Genomic DNA, 24876 nt, shown 5'->3' on the forward strand with positions numbered 1-24876 from the left:
TCAAATAACAAAGCAACAATTGTAGAGCTCTCTTCATTTCGTAATACAAAAACCTTGACAAAATAATGATGCTTTCTTTCGAAAGATAAGACAGCCACAAAAAACATTGAATTTCAACAGTCACCATAAATGATACAAAATTTAATAGTTACTTTTTTATTTAACGTACTTAGGAAGTTATAACATCAATAACGACAAACGACTACAATTAGACAAGAACAATTCTGCAATTAAAACCAACATTTGCGTACATAAATTGGTGCAAGTTCTAATCAACATAACACGTACATGACTATAATCCATTTGAGTAACATTTTACAACAAATAATCACATATTTCAGCTCAATACATTTACAAGAATACCAAAGTTCCTAGCAACACATTGGCAAGAGGCACAGTCAGATTGTCGTCTAATTTAGTGCTTATTGGGAGAGACTCAACCAACGCACTCATAAGAGACACCACGAAGAAGCCCACCACCATTTCAGATTTTTTCTCAACAAAGCCAAACATCGAGAAATAATACATGTACCTATACAATATCACTAATATTCCAAAGTGTTTCTTTTTTTAAAAATGGAATTAATAGGGACAAATGGCCAACCCTTAGGCATGTTTCTTTTCCCCCGCTAAATGTTGTATTGATTGAGTGTTGAGCAGATAAATGATGTCTATCTCGAGTAAGTGTTCTATACACAAAGATAGTTTTTCTTTAGGACTAAATACTTTGTCTGAATGTGAGTAATTACTGACTTTACCATTCTGTTTATAAGTGACATTGAATAACAAATGAGTGTTTATACAAGAATGTTAAATGGGAGTTTCTTTTTCACTTAATAGAGAAAGTGAGGAAAAAACTAAGAGTGTTTTATAACGTTTCGGTAATTTATTATTTCCTTTCATGTTGCCAAGTGTTGCTGTCAATGTCATTTCCTTAAATATATTTTTAACATCATTTATCAGCACAAAATCGTTATTTAGACAATACTTAGTGGGAAAAAAATAGAGTCCAATCTCTTGTACAAAAGGAAAATATTTATTTTCCAATGGGATATTGTTTGCCAAAGGATCAAAATTCAAAAGATTACCCAACAGAAGCAATGAAACCTGCAACTGCCATGGCAATGGACCCTGCAAAAGATTTATCAATATTATAAGGAATTTTCTTCTTTCCGAATCGCCTTCCAATAACATCAGCAAAGCCTGGAGAAAGAACAAGATCGAAAGGTATAATTTTCACATGAGACACTCTTTTGTCCCACTAGATAAAGTGTAACAATGTTGGTTATAGACTTGCTCTTAATCTTTTTTGTGTGCAAAAGAAATAAATGTCCTTATCATCATAATTTTAGAAAGAATCATTACCATCTCCAGCACAAAGATTACATATTGCAGCAATGGCAATAGGTGATGTTCTCCAGTAGACAGTACAACACAATGTGATTGTACAAACATAGTACAAAGGACCCCTTATAAGTTCCCTGATACATAAAGAAGCAAATAAAATGATAATAAAATCTTTGGTTAATTCATAGGATCCGATATATTTTGTAGTTTAAAAACCTGTAGTCTCCAAATCTGCTCATAGATTTGACAGTGGCCTCATCTTTCACTATTCCATATCCAATGAGAAGCACTTTCACTATGTTGACACCTGGCACAACAGCTGCCATGAATGCTCCTTGACTTCCTGAACTGTGATAATATAGGAATAACGTAATCATCATACATGAAGTTAATGACCAAAACATCCCTTCCTTTCTCACGTTAATTACCTGAAGAGCGGCCAGCATAACATGAACTGTAGTCCAAACGTTATATGCACGAGCTTCCTGTTTAGTTTCTGATAACGCATGAAAACAGCTTTATAAAACACTTACGAGTTCTGACTATTAATAAAGACACATTTGCGTGAAAACCTTCATCGATATACCCAAAACGGCAAAACGTTTCACATTTATCAAGAAGAAAATCTTTATCAGGAAAGATTGGGCGTAAAAATAGGATTTCTCATATATTTTTAAGCCAAATTAAAATTGTAAGACAGGATTTCCTTGTAAATTTATAGTAAATCTCAAATGAATCTTTTTGATTATGGATCTTGTTGTAGATTTATATCCGACAGAACTCTATTCATGATGTTGCAACTTGCAAAGCTCAGATCTACATGCACGTAAGTTAAGTTGAAATAAAATCCTCGTTGACTTTACGTAAAAGCCAAAATTGATCGACAGTTTTGCAACGAGGAAGTAAGATGAAAGCATCAAAAACCCAATCGAAACACACCTGAAAACGTAGAGTAATCAAAGAAGTAAAAGAAGATCCACCTGGTCGAAAACTCCTCTTCTTGCAGTTTCTTCAAAACATCGAAGCAAAGAGAGTGCGACACAAATGGAGAAAGTTAAGGCGCAAAGATCCCCAGTGAGGGGGGACTTCGTCAAGAATATCATCGTGCGACAAACCAGTTCGGAGTTTAATTGCTGGAATGCGTAAGTGGTGATTAATAAGAAGAACAACAGTGATTTGTGATGTGGACGTCTAGATGATGATCAATTAAGAGGCGCTGACCAAACAGAATTGTCCAATACAGGACGGAAGACAATTATAATTCAAGAAGAATGAAAATGACCAAAAATTTTGTTTCCAAATGGGGGTTTTAGAATCTTCAAAGGAAATGGAAACAAGAAGTCATCGCTTGAATTTGGGTTCTACGAGGCATATTAAGTCTTTGGAGATTGGTAGAGTATGTTTTTCTATATATTTTTTGTTTTGGTTGGTGGGTATTCATTATTCTTTCCCTAACAGCTTTTTTTTTCTCCTTTACATTCTCTCTTTTATTCCTAAATCTTCTATAGTTCTATTCCCAAACACATGAAAGTTGTTATCTTTCTTTCCCCTCCCATCTATGAATCCATGGTAAATGAAGAAGCACAAAACACAAGATTAAGACGAACCCAACACTTTGTCTAATGCCTTTAACCAGGGGTAAGGATTTGAATATAGAGAGGGCTTATAAAACTTTTTGAATATATATATATATATATAACATTATCAATTTTTCTGTAATTATTATGGACTATCTTTTTAATTTTAAACAAAAAGCATCAATTTTCCTAATTATAAGACCAAAATAAATTCAAAATTCTTAAGGTCGTACAAGTTAACTTTATTAATATATAAACAAATAATTTAAATATGTACATATGAAATAATAAAATAATAAAGTACATAGAAAAAGATAGAAAAAAGAATATGGTTGGCAGAAAGGATAGGTTTTCTTTATCTTTTGTCACCACTCTATATTTTTATTTTACTTCATCTTTCCCCAAATTTTAACTTATACACAACTTACAATTATACAAAAAAACTCTAAAGGAAGAAATATGGGTAAGGCTGGAGGGAGTGATGTCGCACTTTCTCATGAAACCGCAATGACACGTAAGCGTCATTTTATCTATTATCACAAAAATGTGGTATCATACCACACTCAATAAGTGGTGTCACACTTGGGTATTTTTTTTTAATAAATAAAGGTGATCATTCAGAGGGAGGGAAGAAAAATAAACCAATCATATTACTAAAAGATTTTGTTTGAAGGAGTGCTCCCTTAGAAAGGTGCAGTGCACTCTCTACCGCACCCAGGGAGCAGTGTTTGTGCTTATGTGGCAAGAGGAATGCGGTCCAGACCGCACCCACTCCCTCTTGTCTAAAAAACATTCGGTTCGTTGAGAAAAGCCACATTAGTGATTTGCGATCACCGAGAGGTAAAGTTGCGACGACAACCAACAGTATACGGTCATCGACCATTGTGTTTGACATAGGGGCTGATAGGCAGAAACGCAAAGTCTTGGCAACGATTAAAGTACCCAACGAATCAATAAATGGCCAAGAGGCAGAGAAGAGTGTGAGAGTGGAGACTAGACTCGTGGGAGTAACAATGGAAAATTCAACGACATACGATGGTAACCTTTAAAAAGGGGTTTTTATTTTTTTTAAAAGATTTTAAACTTAGATCTTTTTATTAGGATTGGGCGGATTCTAAAATTTTTAAACTTTTTTGAAAAGAAAAATTTACATACTTATCTCTCATTCTCTTAAAGATAATTAGGAGCAAGTTTTTCCAATTTCTATAAAAATATTTAATTATTTTAATTAAAAAATAGAGTTATGTGACCTTATACTGATTTATTACCTCCTTTATGATTTGTGAATGTGTTCATCCGTGTTAGTATAACTGAGGCATTGTAGTTTGTTTAAAAGTATATAGTAGGTTTAATTATATAAAAAAGTTTATGGACCAGTTGGGGGGGCTGAGCACTTGCCTGCCCCCCAACTGCCTTCGCCACTGCCTTTAACATAGATATATAGGAGTGTGGAGCAATCGTGAATAAATGTAACACAATAAAGTGCACCACAAAAGATTGAATACACACCTAAGTATCGAAGTTGTTAGGGACTATGGCCCTTTCAGTAGCCTCAGCACTCCCTAGAAGCCAAAACTACTTGGTTCATTATTTAACTGAATCTGTGCTTTGTGTTACATTTTTATTTCGATTTTCCTTTATTTAATTTTAAGTTGATTTTAAGTTATATTTTATTGTATAATATCTTAAGTAAATTGGGTATTTGGGCTTTAGAAATCTTAAATTTTTATACATGTTTTTTTTTTCCAAAAATATTAGGGTAGGTCCTTTCAAATATTTAAAATAGATCTTAAATTATTTTTATATATAACTATTACTATTTTTTTAGGTGGGTCAAGTGATCCACCTTTTTTAGTTATAGTCTCGTCTGTGGGTCTTTTCTCCATTCTATTTGATGCCTTCTACATTATATAAGAGCTAATCTGATTCTCTTTCATATATCTCATCCAACGGCCATAATGGCTAGCGATGATGAGTGCCCTCCAAACAAAGTCTAAATAATCACCAACATAACGTTCTATATTTCCATCCTTCTATACCCACCCCACCTAAACTATGATTCATAAAGAAAACTTTTCATGACAATGTATAGGGTTTGATGTTATTGATCACACTAACAGTACCTTCGACAAACCTGTCCCATAAACTACTAATTAATAACGGAATAAGATTGACTTGATCTACTATGTATATATGGTACCCTCTCGCACACTTGTTTTGGTGGTCCTGAAGAAAGAAACAACGGCTCGTCATTTGTGGGTAAGTCTCGAAAAGATTTTTCATGAAAACAAGGATGCCAATATGGTCCAACTACATAGCGAATAACACACCATCTCCATGGGTGATCTATCAGTCAAATACTATTATATAAAGATAAAAATTATGGCATGTTATTGACAAAAACATTGTTATCTAAACCATTAACGTTTTTTCTCTAAAGTTTGACTAGGTGGCAAGCAGAATCCATCATTGGTTTCCTCTTCCGAACTTCTTGTGGACCCAGTCGATGTTCCTACTCGAGGAACAACGAATGGCTCAATATCAGGAACCCTCTACGCCATCTCACAAGCATCATGCTTCTTCTATGTTTTTATATGGGAAGGATCCAAGTCAAGGAAACTGACATCACGATGACCTCCAACAACAACAATAATAGAGTAATCAATGTCGACTTCCATAACAACCTACTACCATCATTTCAAAATATGGTTGGGTCTACATCATGTCGTTAGTTCGCACTTCCCCGCAACCACAATCCATCACTTTATCTAGTTCGACAACGATGTAACACTTGTAATTTTGTTTTTGGCATTTTAATCATCCCTTAAAAACAAACTAAAAAATAGATTAGTTATAAAAGATGATTGATTTTAAATTTCAATTTAGTAAACATAAAATAATTAAATTAAGAATTTATTAATTGTTAGGTGAAAATTAAAATCAAAAGTTTTGAGATTGAAATAATGAATGAGATTTGACTGAATTTATTTAACTAAAATATAGACTTAAACTATAAGAATTTAACATTGGTGATTACCAAAGATGTTTATAAGGTTAAAAAAAGTTAGAATGTTGATGGGTCAATTTTGCTTGTTAGGAAGTAAGCGGATAACTTGCAAAATTTAAAGCATACAAGACATAATATTTATGTGGTTCGGTCAAGGTGACCTATGTCCACGGGCAGGAGAGGAGTATTCTTTATTTCAGATTTCTCAAACAGTGGTTACAAGTACAATTTTCACAAAGATTTGCCTAGCACTCTAGAATTCACGATGCAAAATGACTTAGCATGCATCCCTATTTATATTTGAAGGATTATACCTAAAACCCTAATAGTTCAAGCCCATTGGCCCATTGGCCCATAAGCCCATGATGGTGTCTATCAATCAAAATCCGTCATACAACATCTTTTGGAACATTCATCCTTGCATAAGCATCAACAACACACATCATGGAATAGCAAGATCCATATTGCGATATCATGATGCAAGAGTGGCACATCAGGATCACCATGGCATATCAGTAACATCCATTTTTCCAGGACGAATCTAATTAGGGTTTCAAAGAGTCAAAATGATGGATTTTGGAGAAAAGGGATCCTCAAAACATGAGACATAGAGGCTCACAACGTGAGATGTGTTGCATGAAGATTTTTGTAACACCTGTGTTGCTAGGATAAGCATTAGTATGATGATGTAATAGTTATGGTCAACAATTTTAACCTATTTTGAAGTAATAAAGAGGAATTACTTTAATATTATGTGAATTATGTGATTTTAAGTGCATTATACTTATTTATAAAATATAATAAGTTAAGAATATAAAAATAAGCGTCAAAAATAAAATAATAAATAAACCCAATATCTATGAGGAAGTTGTAATGGACGTGACAAGGATTTCGGAGATATAAAGAACGCCGAAATCCGAGTTATAACGAAGAAGTTATGACCCGTCAAAGTTTCGCGACAAAACCGGCACGATGTTGTGTAACGTAAAATGTGAGTTTATGATAAAGTGCTTTCTATCCTTAGCAATCTAAATGAAAGTCATACGTAGTATATGTTGGATAAGGTGTCTAAGTCCATAACTATATTTGGTATGTACTTGACCCGATTTGGCATGGTCCATTTGGGTTGCATGGCATCAGAACAATTTGGATAGACTTTTGTGAGAAGAGGATATTTATGGCTTATTAATATATTATAAGTTCTAATATATTAATTTGAATTATTTAATTATTATTGATCAAGAATTAGTTTGGAATTAATTTTGTGATCAAAAGAGACTAATTAAATAAATGGGGATTGATTTGGTAAATCATTCATTCTTATATAGTGCATTTATGATCCATAGTTCATCATGGTGGGCTAAATCCATGTGGTTACACATGGATGCTCCATGGAGGTTAAAACCCATGGATTATGAGGAATATGGAAAGGCATGAGTTACATGGTGTAACCCTAATATGCACACTATATAAAGAAGCCTCATGTTAGCAAATTGGTAGTTAAGTGATACTAGTGAGGGCTAGCCGATTTTTGGTGCATATAATCTTCTCTCAAGTTATTCCAATTGTTGGTGGTGCTGTGTGAAGCATTTGAGACATCACATTTAGGGTGCTAGGCTCACAAAGTCTTAAGGAATCCAAGCTACAAGAAAGGTATGTCATTCTACTAGGTTTTTGTAATACATATACCCCATGATATGTTAGTTAGAATGAAAACCTTGGAAAATGAAAGTTTGCATGTATAATAGAGAAAACATAGATTCAAGGTTTCTAGGGTTGCATGTACACCATAGGAGTGTTAGAATGCTCAAATTCCATCAATGATATCATAGCCTAGGCTTGTTTTCAATTATACTTGATGCAAATTGCTAAAAAAAAATCGATTTTTCTGCCCACTGTTCAGTGAACTCACCGAGTCCATGTGAAAACTCATCCAAATCATCGAGTTTGTTCATCTACTCGACGAGTAGAAGGCCCTGAGTGCTGAATTTCGAGTTTTATTGCTACAATTGGACTATGATCATTACCCTAAACAGTTTTTAGATTGATAAACCTGTTTTTTAATGTGGTAATGATTGTGTTTATCCAATTTCAAAGATAATTGTCAAAGTTTCAAGTTTTATATTAAGCTCATATGGTACTTGAAAATTGTTGATTTGAATTATGCATGCATATGAGTTTTGTTAGATCATAGAAATTATTGGACGTGTTAGTGTAATTATTGATCTAAATGCTTTTTAATGGACTCCATAACTTGTCCAAAAGTTATGGAATTCCAAAAGTCTTTTCCATTAAAATCATTAAAACCCATAAGTTATAGAAATGAAAGGTTTTGAATAGTTTCAAAAATTTCCCTCAAGTTTTGAAATTTGTAAAGTCTCTTTAGAAAACTTTAATTCCAGCCCCTAGAATTTTAAAAGTTTAAATCAACCCTTATACTATTATATTATTAAAAGTCTAATAATTATATATATATATATATATATATATATATATATATATAAGATCAAGTCGGTCTTACCGTTAGGAGACCTAATTCACGAAGCCGGTCTCTAAGGGGGGTATAAGGTTGTTATCTATAAAATGGCAGCTTAATGAGTTTCCACTCTCACCCACCGCTTCCTTGACTGGTGGAGGGTCGTTAGTTGAACAGGTAGGACAAAGACTATAATTCTCATTAAAAGTATAATGATAAATAAAAAGTAACTAAACCTTTTATAAATTCCTAATCTTAGTTACTTTAGGAAAATGTGACTTGATGCTAACCCATGAAATTAAATTTTGCACCTTGCTAAAGTCGTTATTGGAGCGTGTGTGGTTAATCGACACACTAACTTGGACTTAACAAGGGTAGAAAAGAGTGGCTTAAGGATTATCATAGATCAGTGGAGTGTGTGTGGTTAACCGGCACATCGATTAGGTGTTAAAATTAAGAGTACCAAATTAATTTGCATGGTTATTCACACCTTGTTTGAGATCCCCGATATCCCAGTCACAAACTTGAAGGGAATAATCGAGATTTAAACATGCCATTGAATTGTTCAATGAATCGCAAAGATCTAGGAGTTTCGATCCAATTAAAACCTAATAATCTATTTCGTTTTTCATGGTGGGAATTGGTAAATCGTCATTTACCTACCTTCAAATATTTTGTAGCTTGCATTACGGCATCCCTCTTCCAAGTTATAAAATATTATGTTGGGTCCTAGCCTTAATATTTCATTTGGGTGTCTTATTAAGGATTCTATATCTAATCTAAACATGTCTTTCTTCCTTTTCAGATGTCTTCCAACAATGCTGCTTCTGGGTCAAACCCTACCGGCTCTTTCTTTCTCATGAACCTTTGTAAGCAAGTCATCTTTGATGGAACTAATTTCAATGATTTGATTAGGAATATAAGGATGGTAACTTGTTATGAGGACAAGGAATATGTCCTCTACAAGGAGCTTAAGGTCATCGATGACTTGTCACTACTCCCTTGGAGATTGCTTAGTACACTAGCCATGAGAAGGATGCCACTAAGGTGTCTTGTATCATGTTGGCTACCATGACATCAAATCTCCAGAAATCCTATGAAGATTTCTACCCTTATGAGATGCAACCGGACCTGATGGAAAGATACCATCAGAGTGCTCATCAGGAAAGGTATGAAATCATCACCTCCATGATAACAACAAAAATGAAGGATGGGAAGTCCATCACGGGCCACCTGCAGAAAATGCAAAGATTTGTGAACCGTTTGCTGAAGTTAAATGTGAAATTTGATGAGGAGTTAGCAATAGATATCATTCTACACTCCTTACCCTCCTGTTATGATCAGTTCCGCATGACCTATCATATGAACAAGGAGCAGGTCACACTTAACAAACTTCAAGGACTTTTGAGGACTGCTGAAAGTAGTCTCAAAGGTAAGAATGATATTCCCACTCATACTACCGCCCCTGTTATGGCAATCAGGAAAGGTAGAGGGAAAAAGAGGATGACCCATTCGGAGGGTACCAAGGGAAAATTTCTTGATGTCTCTCTCTTCGAGTGGAACTAGAAGCGAGGCTGCCCCAAGTACTTGCAGGATGTTAAGGATGGGAAAGTTAAACCCACCCATACAGGTATTTACACTATATTGTCTAATAAATCACCACATAATAATTCTTGGGTCCTTGATATAGGGTGTGGAATTCACATTTGCTCTGATTTGTAGGGCCTAAAAAGAAGTGAGGATGTGGAGCACGGGAAGATAAACTTGACCATGGGGAATAGAAAGCTTCACCTATCACCAAGATTGGAGTTTATACTTTATTGCTTAGTAGTGGGTTAATATTAGATTTCAATCAATGCTGTTACTCGTCTGAAATAGTGAGAAATATTATTTCCTTTCTTGGTTTGTACAAACAAGGATTTAGTTTTTCATTTGATAATGAATAAGGTGGTATTAATGCTTTTGTGATCGATTCAAAGAAGGAGAAGAAAGAGATACAAAGAATACCAGTGGTGTGTGACTATCTGGAAGTCTTTCCCAAAGATCCTCCTAGATTGCAGCTGATAAACAGGTGGAGTTTCGAATAGACTTGTTGCCAGGATCGACACCAATAGCGAAAGCACCATATCGATTAGCACCGAAAGAGATGAAGGAGCTTATGATGTAACTTCAAGAGTTGTTGGAAAATGGTTTCATGAGACCCAGTTCATCACCCTGGGGAGCTCTGTTGTTATTCATAAAGAAGAAGTATGGAAGCATGAGGATGTGTATAGACTATAGAGAGCTGAAAAAGGCAATGGTAAAGAACAGTTATCTACTGCCAATGATTGATGACCTATTCGATCAGCTGTAAGGTTCGAGCTATTTCTCAAAGATCGATCTTAGGTTAGGATATCATTGGTTTAATGTGAGAAAGAAAGATATTAAGAAAACCACATTTAGAACAAGATACAGACACTATGAGTTCTTGGTTATTTTGTTCGGACTAACCGATGCTCTAACAACATTCATGGATTTGATGAACATGTTTTGTAAACCATTCCTTGATAAATATGTGATAGTGTTCATATATGACATTTAGATTTACTCAAAGAGCCAACAGGAGCGTGGCAAGAATCTACGAGAAGTATTAAAAGTTCTGAAGAAGGAGAAGCTATATGCAAGGTTCTCCAAATGTGATTTTTGGATTCGAGAAATCCATTTCTTGGGTCATGTGGTTAACCAAGAGTGAATAATGGTTGACCTAGCAAAGATTGAAGTTGTGATGAAATGGGAGCAACCAAAAAGTCTCATGGAGATTCGAAGCTTTCTAGGATTAGCTGGATATTGCTGAAGGTTTATCCAAGGCCTTTCTTTGGTAGTTGCTCCATTAACAACTTTGACCTATAAAGGTGCTACATATACATGGAGCGAGAAGCATGAAGAAGCATTTGAAAAACTAAAAAAGAAGTTGTGTGAAGCACTGGTTCTTTCTTTACCAGACGGAGTTGAAGACCTCACAGTCTATAGCGATGCATCTAGAGTTAGGTTAGGTTGTGTTCTGATCCAAAGAGATAAGGTGATAGCATATGCATCGAGACAATTGAAAGTGCACGAGAAGAACTACCCCACTCACGATCTAGAGTTGGTAGCGGTAGTATTCGCCTTAAAGATATGGAGGCATTATCTTTATCGCACGAAGTGCAAACTTTTCACTGATCATAAGAGTCTCCAGTATCTCTTTAATCAGAAGGAATTGAATATGAGACAATGATGATGGCTAGAGTTCCTCAAAGACTACAACTATGAGATACTTTACCATCCCGGTAAATCAAATGTTGTAGCTGATGCTCTAAGAGGAAAAGTAAACTTGGAAAGAAAAAGACTAAGAGTGTTAAGAATTGAAAGTTGTATCAACGATTGTGGAAAGCATCAAGAAAGCTCGGGAAGAATCTTTGGAGAAAAATGACCGAAAGGAAGAACATTTAGGCAAGACGTTGGTATTCGGTACAAATAGTCAAGGATTGAAGGTATTCCAAGATAGGATTTGGGCACCTAAGACTGGTGTGTAACACCGTAAAAATTTAAACAGTTTTTTTCACCTTTAAAAAAAACCATAAAATATCACTCACATTCATTTTTTTCAAAACATTGTATCAACATCATCTCAATACAAAACCCCAAGATCAAAACATATGAACTCCAGTGTGCGTGTGTACGAGTCATGCCGACGCCTTCCCGCGATCATCATTGGTACCTGAAACACCGCACATAACACTGTAAGCATAATTGCTTAGTGAGTTCCCCAAAATACCACATAAACAACCACTCAAGGCTGTAACTCCGTTGACCCTCTGGTCGAATATCTCTGTGGGACCCTTTTGGTCCCATAACTCTGTGGACCCACTGGTCCTAACTCTGTAAACTATGAATCATGCATATCACATATCACAATAAACCACAACACATAATAACATGCAAATACACTGGCATATAACTCTAAAATACTCTGTCACATAACTCTGTTACCACACTAAGTAAAGTATAGTGCGAAGTCTCACCTCAGATGTCTCGGTAAATCTCTGACTCGGTAGAAATACGATCTAGCCTCCGCCTAATCACATAAAGTAAATACTCTCATAAATATAACTATACTCAACCTTCTCTTCGCACCCTCAGAAGGGTAAAAGACCATCTTACCCCTCTCTTGGCTTAAAGGCCACATTGTTGACCAAACCCTAAAAGTCAACAAAAGTCAACGGTAAAACTTTGACCCGACTCGTCGAGTGCACTTGGGCGACTCAGCGAATCTACACGTGTCCACTAACTCTTTAGTCCTGCTTGGCACGTCGAGTTCCTCCCCTTGCTCGACGAGTCACACCTGGCATGAATCGCGGGGCCACCCCGACTCAACTCGCCGAGTCTCAAGAACAACTCGGTGAGTTCCGCCTTGAACTCTAGTCCTCTAATCCCCCTCTGACTCACTGAGTTATTTCCACACTAGGTAAATTATAGTGAGAAGTCTCACCTCAGATGTCTCGGTAAATCTCTGACTCGATAGAAATACGCTCTAGCCTCCGCCTAATCACATAAAGTAAATACTCTCATAAATATAACTATACTCAACCTTCTCTTCGCACCCTCAGAAGGGTAAAAGACCATCTTACCCCTCTCTTGGCTTAAAGGCAACATTGTTGACCAAACCCTAAAAGTCAACAAAAGTCAACGGTAAAACTTTGACCTGACTCGTCGAGTGCACTTGGGCGACTCAGCGAGTCTACACATGTCCACTAACTCTTTAGTCCTGCTTGGCACGTCGAGTTTCTCCCCTTGCTCAACGAGTCACACCTGGCATGAATCGCGGGGCCACCCCGACTCAACTCGCCGAGTCTCAAGAACAACTCGGTGAGTTCCGCCTTGAACTCTAGTCCTCTAATCCCCCTCTGACTCACTGAGTTATTTCCCCAACTCGGCAAGTCTACTCACTGAGTGATTTACGGGAAACCCTAACCCTACTCGTCGAGTCTGATCTTTGGACTCTGCGAGTTCATGCCATGCACAAACTCCATTGACCTCCTGAGGTTAGATCTGTTCCTTTAATCCATATATCTGACCTTCCCAAGCATGATAATCACATAAAGTTCAGATCTTGACACTCATATAACATCTAGATGGTTTCACTTGGTGATTTAGCCCCAAAAACAACATCCTAAGTTCATGGCTACCAAAATAACTCATAAAGCTCCAAGGGTTAAGGTCTCTGGACCTCTTTGAGTCTAGATACGAAGCATAAACTCGAGAAAGGACCAATTACTCCACATATCCATCCTATATAGGGGTTAGAAATCCATAACTCTAAGAATCAACACCAAATCTGAAGAAGGTTCGAAAAAATACCTCAAGATGAAGCCTCTGAACACTGAAATCACCAGAATCGCACCTCCTTCAGCCTCCTCTTGCCTTGGTCACCTCCTTCTTGCACTCACACCAAAAAAAATGATCAAAAATGGCCTCTCCTTCCTCACAAACGCTCTAGATCTGTAGCACCTGGTTCCTGGTACGTTAATCTTATTTGAGTGTTTTCCATTTTTAGCCTTGGACTCGGCGAGTCATAGGTCCGACTCGCCAAGTAGAGATGGGACCTGGGACACGTTTAAGTAGGCGACTCGGCGAGTCCATATCCTGGACTCGGCGAGTCACCGCTGTTGGATGAAACCCTAAGTTTCAGGGGTTTGCACCCTATTTAAGTACTCATTTCCGCCACAAGCCAGCCCCCATTCACCCTCAGAGCCCTATACCTCGTTCAAGCCTTGTTTCTTGTGGATTTGAAGCCTTTGGTGTGTTCTTTTGAAGATTTGGAGTGGGAAGGAGAGGAGATCAAGAAGAAGAAGAGGACGTCAAGTACCTTTGAGCAATCTCAGAGTGTTCACTAAGGTATGGCTCGTTTCCCCCATGTTTTCATACTTATGGCTCCATTAAAGCCCTTTTTAATCCGTTTCCAAGCTTATGTATGCTTGTGGACTCGTAATAAGCTGGGTAACTTCTAGATCTAGGTGAGATCGAGCTCCAGGAGCTTGGATCTACTGCCTTTATGGACCCATGTTGCATGTACACCCTAGATCTACCATTTTTGGTGCATTTTGAGCCCTAAAACCCTCATTAGTGAGTATCTACACATAAAGTTAGAAACTTTACGTGTTATTCATGCTGTACGAACCCAGATATGTGGATAACATAAGCTGGATTCAAGCAAAATCGACCATATAGAGACTGCATGGTAGCGACTTGGCGAGTCGTTCATCTGACTCGGCGAGTCTGCTCGCGAGTCTCAGAGTTTGTCCCTTTTTCGTTGTGTCGAGTAGAGTAGTGAGTCACGGGGTGTGACTCAGTGAGTTGGAATCTGAACTCATCCATGAAGGAACTCGGCGAGTTCAAGGCAATCTCCTTAGATCAAGATCAGACTCGGCGAGTTGTTCATATAACTCGGCTAGTCGCAGCATAAGTGTTCATCGGATGAAGATGAACTCGGCGAGTTGTTCATACAACTCGGCGAGTAGGATGAAGGACTTCAACATCAGTTTGGAAGGAGAACTCGTCGATTCAACGCCTAACTCGAGGAGTAGAGACGGGATCCAGGTCAGTCGATTGGACAGGGACTCGGCAAGTTGGCGAGCAAACTCGGCGAGTCGGGTCAACTGAAAGTTGACTCTGACTTTGACTTAGGGCATGATCAGGGGTAAAATGGTCATTTTACCCAAAGGACAGTTAGCAGTGTTTGATGGAGTATGTTGTGGGAATTACAGCCGGAGGATTTCCGGAGCAGCAGCAGCAGCAGTAGACGGTCAGTTCCCGATCAGATCAGCAGCTACTTCGAGGTGAGTTACCTTCCAGTAGCGGTGGGTCTACGGCCACAATGCCGGCCCGCCAGTAGGAGTCGTGTGTTAGATGATTGTCTTTGTGATATCATCTAGGTTTGCTACTACCTGATATGTTATATGCTAGCATGATATGTTATATGTGATAGAAGTAGAGATCGGTTGTTAGGACCGAAGGGTAGTTCAGACACCCCAGAAATGTCTGACAGTATGTGATGATATGTTTGCATGCTGGCTTGTTATGTTATATGTGATAGAGGTAGTAGGAGGGGACCAGTCCCTGAGTTCAGTTGTTAGGACCGAAGGGTAGCCCAGACACCCCAGATATGTCTGATAATATGTTATGTATGATATATGTGTAAGTAGCAGTAGGGGGTGAAACAGTCCCCGAGGAGCGGTTGTCAGGACCGACGGGTAGTCGGTACCCTAGAATAACTTGACACAGATAGTCAGCGCCCCAGAATGACTTGACACGGATAGGACGGCACCCCAGAATGGCCGCACGGGTAGTCGGCACCCCAGAATAGTCGTACTGGGTAGTTAGGCACCCCAGAATAGTCTGGCAGTATGTATGTTATGTGTTTGTATGGTATGTGGTACGATGGGGGAACTCAGTAAGCATTGTGCTTACAGTTTACAGTTTTGGTTTCAGGTACCTCTTCATCAAAGGGGAAGGAGCTGGCGCGGTAGCGGCACATCATGCACACACACTGGTTTCCGCATTTACGAGATTTCTCTGGTTTAAGGGATTCGGACACACCTTCGGGGGTGTCTGAAATCAAATTGAGGGATTAAAAGATTTTGAAAAATAAAATGTTTTCCAAAAGGATAAGTAAAGTGTTTTAAGAAGGAACGAAGTGTGTGATGTGCGCGACCGGCCGAGCTCAAGTAAGTATTCCCCAAAGTACCCATATAAGCTTATGTTGTGTTTATCAGTTTCAGTAGAACAACATGCTAGAATAGGACTAAGGATCTAGGAGTGATGCCTTATGTGCCTGCTTTATGTGCTCCAGTGTATGAAAATTGCATGCTAGAATTGAGTAGACAGCAGTAGGATAGCCTGTTAGGTTATGCCTGATAGTATGAGTTTAGCTCTGCATGCTACATCGGTTTCTCTCTATGAGAGCGGATTTGTTTGAGAGTGTTCCCTTAGTTCGAATGTTGCTTGCTTTGTACCTTGTGGGACTCTGAGTGGTGGAGTTAGCCATTAGGTGAATACGTCACGTCACATGTGATCAGGGTTGAATAATCTTAGAGTGCTGGATTTGGCCCTATTGCGCAACTCTCGTTTGAGTCTAACCATTGTAGGGATGAGCCTGTTACTCAAAGGATTATCCGAGCCTCACCACATGTGATGGTATTCAGGTAATGGTTAATTGGCACTACTAAGAGGCCTTTAGTAGCTGAGGACCTGGTAGGGTGGAGCCAGAGATTTCCCTAGGGCAAGCCTAGGATGAGTATAGCAGTGATCAGCCGTAGTGGAAGGGATCTGGTGGAGTCGAGGCAGACCTTGAAGAAGGTACGGATAGATGTGGAAGGTAGTATGGGCCCGTACTACTGAAAGCAGAGGATCCATACCCGAACCAAGGGATGCCAAGATAAGACCAGGGAACTTGAATTAGTTGTGATCCCTCAAGAGGTATCAATATCACTAACGATTGTTATTAATGTATTGCAGAATGGTGGTACTTCGATCGAGGCCGATAGATGGCGGTTCAGGAGAGGGGTCAGGTTCGGGATCAGGTTCCGAGCCAGTAGATGAGGGACTACGTGAGTTCATCGCGTCAGAGATCACCAGGGGTATCCTTGAGTCGACCCCCATTATCTTCGGGTCGATCAAGGAAGGGATCATCGAGTTGATGGAGGATCGCCTCAGGTGTTCAGGAGTGACATGGCATCTGGCCAGTCGGGATCTCGCACGCTGTCCTTTAAGGACTTCAGGGGCAGTGGTGCGCCGGATTTCAACGGGGTGAAAGACTCCATTGTTACCAGGCGATGGATTGCAGACATCGAGTCTGCATAGTTGACTAGCTTCTGCCCCGAGGGGTCGAAGGTGAGGTATGCAGCAGGGTGTTTACGAGACCGAGGTCGAGACTGGTGGGAGTCAGTGGGTGACTCGTTGGGAGCCTCAGCGATCGAGGCTATGACTTGGTCGGATTTTGTGACCAGATTCAGGGCAGAGTTTGCGCCGGCTGTCAAGCTTCAGCAGCTGGCCAGGGAGTTTTTGGATATGAGACAGACGACGGAGACTGTGGTGGAGATCACCGCCAAGTTCTGGGAGAGGGCACTATTGGTGCCCCAGTACGCGGGTGATGAGGACATGAGGAGGACCCGCTATCATGACATGCTCTGAGCTGACATTCGAGAGCACGTTAGTTTTTCAGCTTGCCCCGCCTTGGACTCTATGATTGCCAGGGCGAGGGAGAGGGAGATAGATTTGGATCATATCCAGAAATGGAAGTCAGAGGAGGGACAGACGGGAGGGGCTTCGGGGAAGAAGCCCAAGGGATCAGATGGTAGGCCGAAAGGCCAGTCAGGACCGGGCCACTGCAGGAAATGCGGCAGGCCCCATGAGGGGGCGTGTAGACTGGGATCGTCAGGCTGCTTTAAGTGCGGCAAGACGGGGAATTTTAGTAGGGATTCTACCACCCCTGCACCTGTGTTACAGACATCGGAGTTGCTGTGTTTCCACTGCAACCAGAGGGGCCACAAGAAGGCCAATTGTCCCCAATTGACAGCCACAATGCCAGTGAAGGCGCCAGCACCAGCGACCTTGCGGATTACTGATGGCCGGCAGGGCAAGGTAGAGGCTCCAGTGGTGAGGAGTCGGGCATTTCAGTTGACTACTAAGGAGGCACGCGCCGCACCCGATGTGGTGAGGGGTATGATTCTTTCCCTCTATTTTATTTTTATGATGTTATGATATTGATATGTGCTCTGTGTGTACATGTATGCATTAGGATCGTTCCATGTGAACGGCATCCCAGTTCAGGTGTTGTTCGACTCAGGTGCCTCCCGATCATTTGTTTCCCTTGCGCTTAGCAAGAAGTGTCATGAGTCTTCGGGCGTGTTAGATTGCCCTTTAGAGGTAGAACTTGCTGATGATCGATCGGTGCGAGCATCGATGGTGTTTTGGGATTGCGTATTGCGTTTGTTTGAGGAGCGCTACCTGGTAGACTTGGTTCCCATTCCGCTGCGTGGGAACAAGGTGATTATAGGCATGGATTGGTTGAGCCCTAATGGGGCGGTGATAGATTGCGCGCAACAGCTAGTGCGAGTCAGGACCCCAGGTGGGGGAGAGTTAGTGATTCATGGCGAGAGGCCACAGTGTGGACCCTCAGTCTGTTCAACAGTGAGGGCTAGACGATACCTCCAGCAGGGATGCGTAGGTTATGTCGTGTACGTGATGGATACCCGGGAGGCGGGTAAGGCGACGGTGAGCGAGGTTTCGGTGGTGCGAGATTTTGCAGATGTTTTTCCAGAGGAGCTTCCTGGGATACCTACGGAGCGACAGGTGGAGTTCAGGATTGACCTCGTTCCTGGTGCGGCTCCGATAGCCAAGGAACCGTATCGTTTGGCTCCTCCCGAGATGCAGGAGTTGTCTACACAGCTGCAGGAGCTGTTAGACAAGGGATTCATTCGACCGAGTAGTTCACCCTGGGGAGCCCCGATTCTGTTCGTGAAAAAGAAGGACGGGTCACATTGGATGTGTATAGATTACCGGGAGCTGAACAAGGTAACGGTGAAGAACCGTTACCCACTCCCGAGGATTGATGATCTCTTTGACCAGCTTCAGGGAGTGTCTTGGTTTTCCAAGATCGATTTACGTTCGGCTTATCATCAGATGAGGGTCAGAGAGGAGGATGCGCAGAAGACCGCGTTTCGGACGCGCTATGGCCATTATGAGTTCGTGGTGATGCCGTTTGGGCTCACCAATGTTGCTGCCGCGTTCATGGACCTCATGAATCGCGTATGCAGACCGATGTTGGATCGGTCTGTGATAGTTTTCATTGACGACAACTTGGTTTATTCCAAGACACAGGAGGAGCATGAGAAGCATCTGAGAGAGGTTTTGGAGACCCTGAGGAGGGAGAGCTTGTATGCCAAGTTCTCCAAGTGCGAGTTTTGGTTGCGCGAGGTGCAATTTCTCGGACACCTTGTCAACCAGAACGGGATTCTAGTCGACCCGGCCAAGGTCGAGGCCGTGATGAGATGGGAGGTTCCTAAGTCTCCATCCGAGATTCGGAGCTTCCTAGGATTAGCAGGCTACTATCGGAGATTCATTTAGGATTTCTCCAAGATAGTCGTACCCCTGACGCGGCTGACGAAGAAAGATGTAGTCTTTCGGTGGGGACCCGAGCAGCAGGCTGCGTTTGAGATGTTGAGACAGAGATTGTGCGAGGCGCCAATCTTAGCCCTACCAAAGGGCGTAGAGGATTTTGTGGTTTACTGTGACGCGTCCATTTCAGGGTTGGGTGCAGTACTGATGCAGAGGGGGCATGTCATTGCCTACGCTTCGAGGCAGCTCAAGCCTCACGAGGCGAACTACCCGACACATGATTTGGAGTTGGGGGCGGTGGTTTTTGCCCTCATGATTTGGCGGCATTACCTCTATGGGGTTCGATGTACCATCTACACGGACCACAAGAGTTTGAGGTACCTCATGGATCAGCCGAATCTCAACATGAGGCAGCGTCGGTGGTTGGACGTGGTGAAGGATTATGATTGCGAGATCCTTTACCACCCGGGGAAGGCCAACGTGGTGGCTGATGCGCTTAGCCGCAAGGTGGCGCCGATCAGGGATATTTGCATGAGGATGATCGTAGTGACTCCCCTGTTGGAGCAAATTCGGGAGGCTCAACAGGAGGCTATCAAGGAGGAGCATCGGAAGAGCGAGCGTGTAGTGGGTCAGGTTTCGTCCTTCGATTATGATAGCCGAGGACTATTGATACTACACCGTAGGGTGTGGGTGCCATATCACGGAGGCGTGTGCTAGATCTTGATGGAGGAGGTGCATAAATCCCGATTCTCTATTCATCCAGGGGCGACGAAGATGTATAGGGATCTTCGTCTAGATTATTGGTGGCCCTGCATGAAGCGGGATGTGGCTTGGTACGTCGAGCGGTGCTTGACATGCAGGAAGGTCAAGGCCGAACATCAGAGACCGCATGGCAAGATGAAGCCGTTGAAAATCCCGTTTTGGAAATGGGAAGATATCACGATGGATTTTATCACGAAGCTTCCCAGGACTGCACGTGGAGTAGATTCGATTTGGGTCATCGTGGATCGATTGACCAAGAGTGCTCATTTTATTCCGATTCAGGAGAGCATATTCGCCGACATCTATATTAGGGAGATTGTGGCGCGGCACGGGGTGCCAGTATCGGTTATCTCGGACTGGGATGTGCGTTTTACTTCCAAGTTTTGGAAGAGGTTTCATGACGAGTTGGGCACTCGTTTGCATTTTAGCACTGCCTTTCACCCGCAGACAGATGGTTAGAGCGAGCGGACCATCCGGACTCTGGAGGATATGTTGAAGGCGTGCGTGCTAAACTTCGGTGGTAGCTGGGATACTTATCTTCCCTTGGCTGAGTTCTCATACAACAACAACTACCACGCGAGTATCAACCGCCCTCCATTCGAGATGTTGTACGGACGGAGGTGCAGGACCCCGATATTATGGGGAGAGGTTGGTCAGAGGGTCATAGGGAGCACCGAAGTGGTGCTCAAGACTACCGAGAGGATTCAGCAGGTTCGGAGTAGGCTTCAGACCGCGCAGAGTCGGCAGAAAAGTTACGCCGACAAGCGTCGATCCGACCTGGAGTTCCAGGTTGGGGATATGGTTCTCCTGAAGGTGTCGCCTTGGAAGGGCGTCATTCGAGTCAGGAAGTGGGGCAAGTTGGGCCCGAGGTATATTGGGGCCGTTCAGGGTTGTAGCCCGGGTGGGCAAGGTGGCGTATAGGCTGGATCTGCCAGTCAAGCTCAGCAACATCCACAACACTTTCCATGTTTCTCAGCTACGAAAGTGCCTAGTGGATGGTTCAGCAGTGGTGTCGTTAGAGGATATACAGGTTGATGACAGCCTGAATTACATTGAGCGCCCAGTCGCAATCCTCGACAGGAAGTCGAAGGATTTGAGGAACAAGAGGGTGGAGCTAGTAAAGGTGCAATGGCAGCACCGCAAGGGTTCGGAATGGACTTGGGAGCCGAAAGAAGAAATGATGGAGCATTACCCCGAGCTGTTTCAGGATCAAGCGCTAGACTTTGGGGACGAAGACTAAAATAAGTGGGGGAGATTTGTAGCACATGGTTCCTGGTACGTTAATCATATTTGAGTGTTTTCCATTTTTAGCCTTGGACTCGGCAAGTCATAGGTCCGACTCGCCGAGTAGAGACGGGACCTGGGACACGTTTAAGTAGGCGACTCGGCGAGTCCATATCATGACCTCAACGAGTCACCGCTATTGGATGAAACCCTAAGTTTCAGGGGTTTGCACCCTATTTAAGCACTCATTTCCGCCCCAAGCCAGCCCTCATTCACCCTCAGAGCCCTATACCTCGTTCAAGCCTTGTTTCTTATGGATTTGAAGCCTTTGGTGTGTTCTTTTGAAGCTTTGGAGTGGGAAGGAGAGGAGATCAAGAAGAAGAAGAGGAGGTCAAGCACCTTTGAGCAATCTCAGAGTGTTTACTAAGGTATGGCTCGTTTGCTCCATGTTTTCATACTTATGGCTCCATTAAAGCCCCTTTTGATCCAATTCCAAGCTTATGTATGCTTGTGGACTCGTAATAAGCTGGGTAACTTCTAGATCTAGGTGAGATCAAGCTCCTGGAGCTTGGATCTACTGCCTTTGTGGACCCATGTTGCATGTACACCCTAGATCTACCCTTTTTGGTGCATTTTGAGCCCTAAAACCCTCATTAGTGAGTATCTACACGTAAAGTTGGAAACTTTACGTGTTATTCATGCTCTAGGAACCCAGATCTGTGGATAGCATAAGCTGGATTCAAGAAAAATCGACCATATAGAGACTGCATGGTAGCGACTCAGCGAGTCTGCTCGCGAGCCTCCGAGTTTGTCCCCTTTTCGTTGTGTCGACTAGAGTAGTGAGTCATAGGGTGTGACTCAGTGAGTTGGAAGCCGAACTCATCCATGAAGGAACTCAGCGAGTCATTGCCCAGACTCGGCGAGTTCAAGGCAATCTCCTTAGATCAAGATCAGACTCGGCGAGTTGTTCATACAACTCGGCGAGTCGCAGCATAAGTGTTCATCGGATGAAGATGAACTCGGCGAGTTGTTCATACAACTCGGCGAGTAGGATGAAGGACTTCAACATCAGTTTGGAGGGAGAACTCGTCGAGTCAACGCCTAACTTGAGGAGTAGAGACGGGATCCAGGTCAGTCGATTGGACAGCGACTCAGCGAGTTGGCGAGCCAACTCGGCGAGCCGGGTCAACTGAAAGTTGACTCTGACTTTGACTTAGGGCATGATCTGGGGTAAAATGGTCATTTTACCCAAAGGACAGTTAGCAGTGTTTGATGGAGTATGTTGTGGGAATTACAGCTGGAGGATTTCCGGAGCAGCAGCAGCAGCAGTAGACGGTCAGTTCCCGATCAGATCAGTAGCTACTTCGAGGTGAGTAACCTTCCAGTAGCGGTGGGTCTACGGCCACAATGTCGGATCACCAGTAGGAGTCGTGTGTTAGATGATTGTCTGTGTGATATCATCTAGGTTTGCTACTACCTGATATGTTATATGCTAGCATGATATGTTATATGTGATAGAAGTAGAGATCGGTTGTTAGGACCGAAGGGTAGTTCAGACACCCCAGAAATGTCTGACAGTAAGTGATGATATGTTTGCATGCTGGCTTGTTATGTTATATGCGATAGAGGTAGTAGGAGGGGACCAGTCCCCGAGTTCGGTTGTTAGGACCGAAGGGTAGCCCAGACACCCTAGATATGTCTGATAATATGTTATGTATGATATATGTCTAAGTAGCAGTAGGGGTGAAACAGTCCCCGAGGATCGGTTGTCAGGACCGACGGGTAGTCGGCATCCCAGAATAGCTTGACACGGGTAGTCAGCACCCCATAATGGCTTGACACGGGTAGGACAGCACCCTAGAATGGCCGCACGGGTAGTAGGCACCCCAGAATGGCCGTACCGGGTAGTCAGGAACCCCAGAATAGCCTGGCAGTATGTATGTTATGTTTTTGTATGGTATGTGGTACGATGGGGGAACTCACTAAGCTTTTTGCTTACAGTTTACAGTTTTGGTTTCAGGTACGTCTTCATTAAAGGGGAAGGAGCTAGCGCGGTAGCGGCACATCATGCACACACACTGGTTTTCGCATTTATGAGATTTCTCTGGGATTTAAACTCTGATATTTCGATTGGTTGTATGATTTGGCTTTTAGACACGGTTTACGTTGTGATGTGGTTTGATCAAACAATGTTTTTAATTATTAATGTTTTCTAAAGTAATGTTTTAAAAACGAAATTTTTTGACGTGAAAATTGGGTCGTTACAAGATCTCTTAGGGTTTCTCTCTGGGGTTTGGTAGCCACAAATGACGGCCCTAAGGGCCTTTAAATAGGTCCTAAAACCAGGAAATTAGGGTTTCGTTAAATAGCGTGGACTCGCCGAGTCCACTCATGAACTCGTCGAGTCCAACTGTGAACCCGGATAAGAATCCGCGACCATACTCGGCGAGTCTAAGCACCAACTCGCCGAGTCCCCTACCAACCTCCAAAAATAAAGGAATAAAATAATATACCTGGGAATCCAGATGTTACAGTTCTCCCCCACTAGAATTAGACTTTGTCCTCGAAGTCTTACTCTGCAAAAAACTTTGGATGCTGCTCCCGCATCTCACGCTCCGGCTCCCAATTCAACTCTGACCCTTTCCGATGCTGCCACTAGACCTGCACCAGAGGCACCTCCTTGTTCCTCAAAACCTTAATCTTCCGATCCCTAATCACCACCGATCTCTCAATATAGTTCAGACTCGCATTCAACTGAATATCTTCTAATGGCACCACTGCCGACTCGTCGGCTATGCACTTTCTCAGCTGCGACACATGGAAAGTGTCATGAATCTGAGCCAACTCTGCATGTAACTCTAAATGGTAGGCTACCCTGCTTACCCCTCTTCCTGAAAGGACCAATATATCGGGGGCCCAACTTACCCCTCTTCCTGAATCGAATCACTCCTTTCCAAGGAGAGACCTTCAGGAGCACGAAGTCGCCAACCTCAAACTCGAGCTCGGACTGGCGCTTGTCCGCATAACCCTTCTGACGACTCTAAGCGGTCAACAACCTCTGTCTGACATGCTGTATCTGCTCAGTCGTCTACAGCACAATCTCTATACTACCCATCACACGTTACCCTACCTCTCCCCAGCAAATAAGGGCCCGACACCTCCTCCCATACAACAGCTTAAAGGGTGGCATACCAATGCTCGAATGATGGCTGTTGTTGTAGGAAAACTCTGCCAAGGGAAAGTACGTGTCCCAACTCCCGCCAAAATCCAACACACAGCTCAGAGCATGTCCTCGAGCGTCTGAATCGTCCGCTCACTCTGCCCATCAGTCCGTGGGTGGTATGCGGTAC

The 24876-nt window shown here is 42.1% G+C and overlaps 1 protein-coding gene across 2 annotated transcripts; it reads right to left on the minus strand.

Annotated features, from left to right (window-relative positions):
* Nucleotides 1–208: 208 nt before the first annotated feature.
* On the minus strand, nucleotides 209–2945 carry LOC145070966 (putative phytol kinase 3, chloroplastic). Of its 2 annotated transcripts, none has more exons than XM_079017913.1 (6): nucleotides 2328–2945; nucleotides 1776–1843; nucleotides 1564–1695; nucleotides 1366–1481; nucleotides 1089–1131; nucleotides 209–532 (listed from the first exon to the last, which is right to left on the minus strand). In XM_079017913.1, exons 1-6 carry the CDS (start codon nucleotides 2448–2450, stop codon nucleotides 352–354), a joined length of 663 nt encoding a protein of 220 aa, XP_078874039.1. In that variant the 5' UTR covers nucleotides 2451–2945; the 3' UTR covers nucleotides 209–351. The 2 variants fall into 2 exon arrangements, with proteins under 2 accessions (XP_078874039.1, XP_078874038.1); XM_079017912.1 differs by having other exon boundaries at nucleotides 1089–1203; nucleotides 2328–2941.
* Nucleotides 2946–24876: the final 21931 nt, after the last annotated feature.

The sequence above is a fragment of the Lactuca serriola genome, chromosome 8 (assembly GCF_051521515.1).
Source record: "Lactuca serriola cultivar US96UC23 chromosome 8, Lser_US96UC23_V15, whole genome shotgun sequence".
Taxonomy (NCBI): domain Eukaryota; kingdom Viridiplantae; phylum Streptophyta; class Magnoliopsida; order Asterales; family Asteraceae; genus Lactuca; species Lactuca serriola.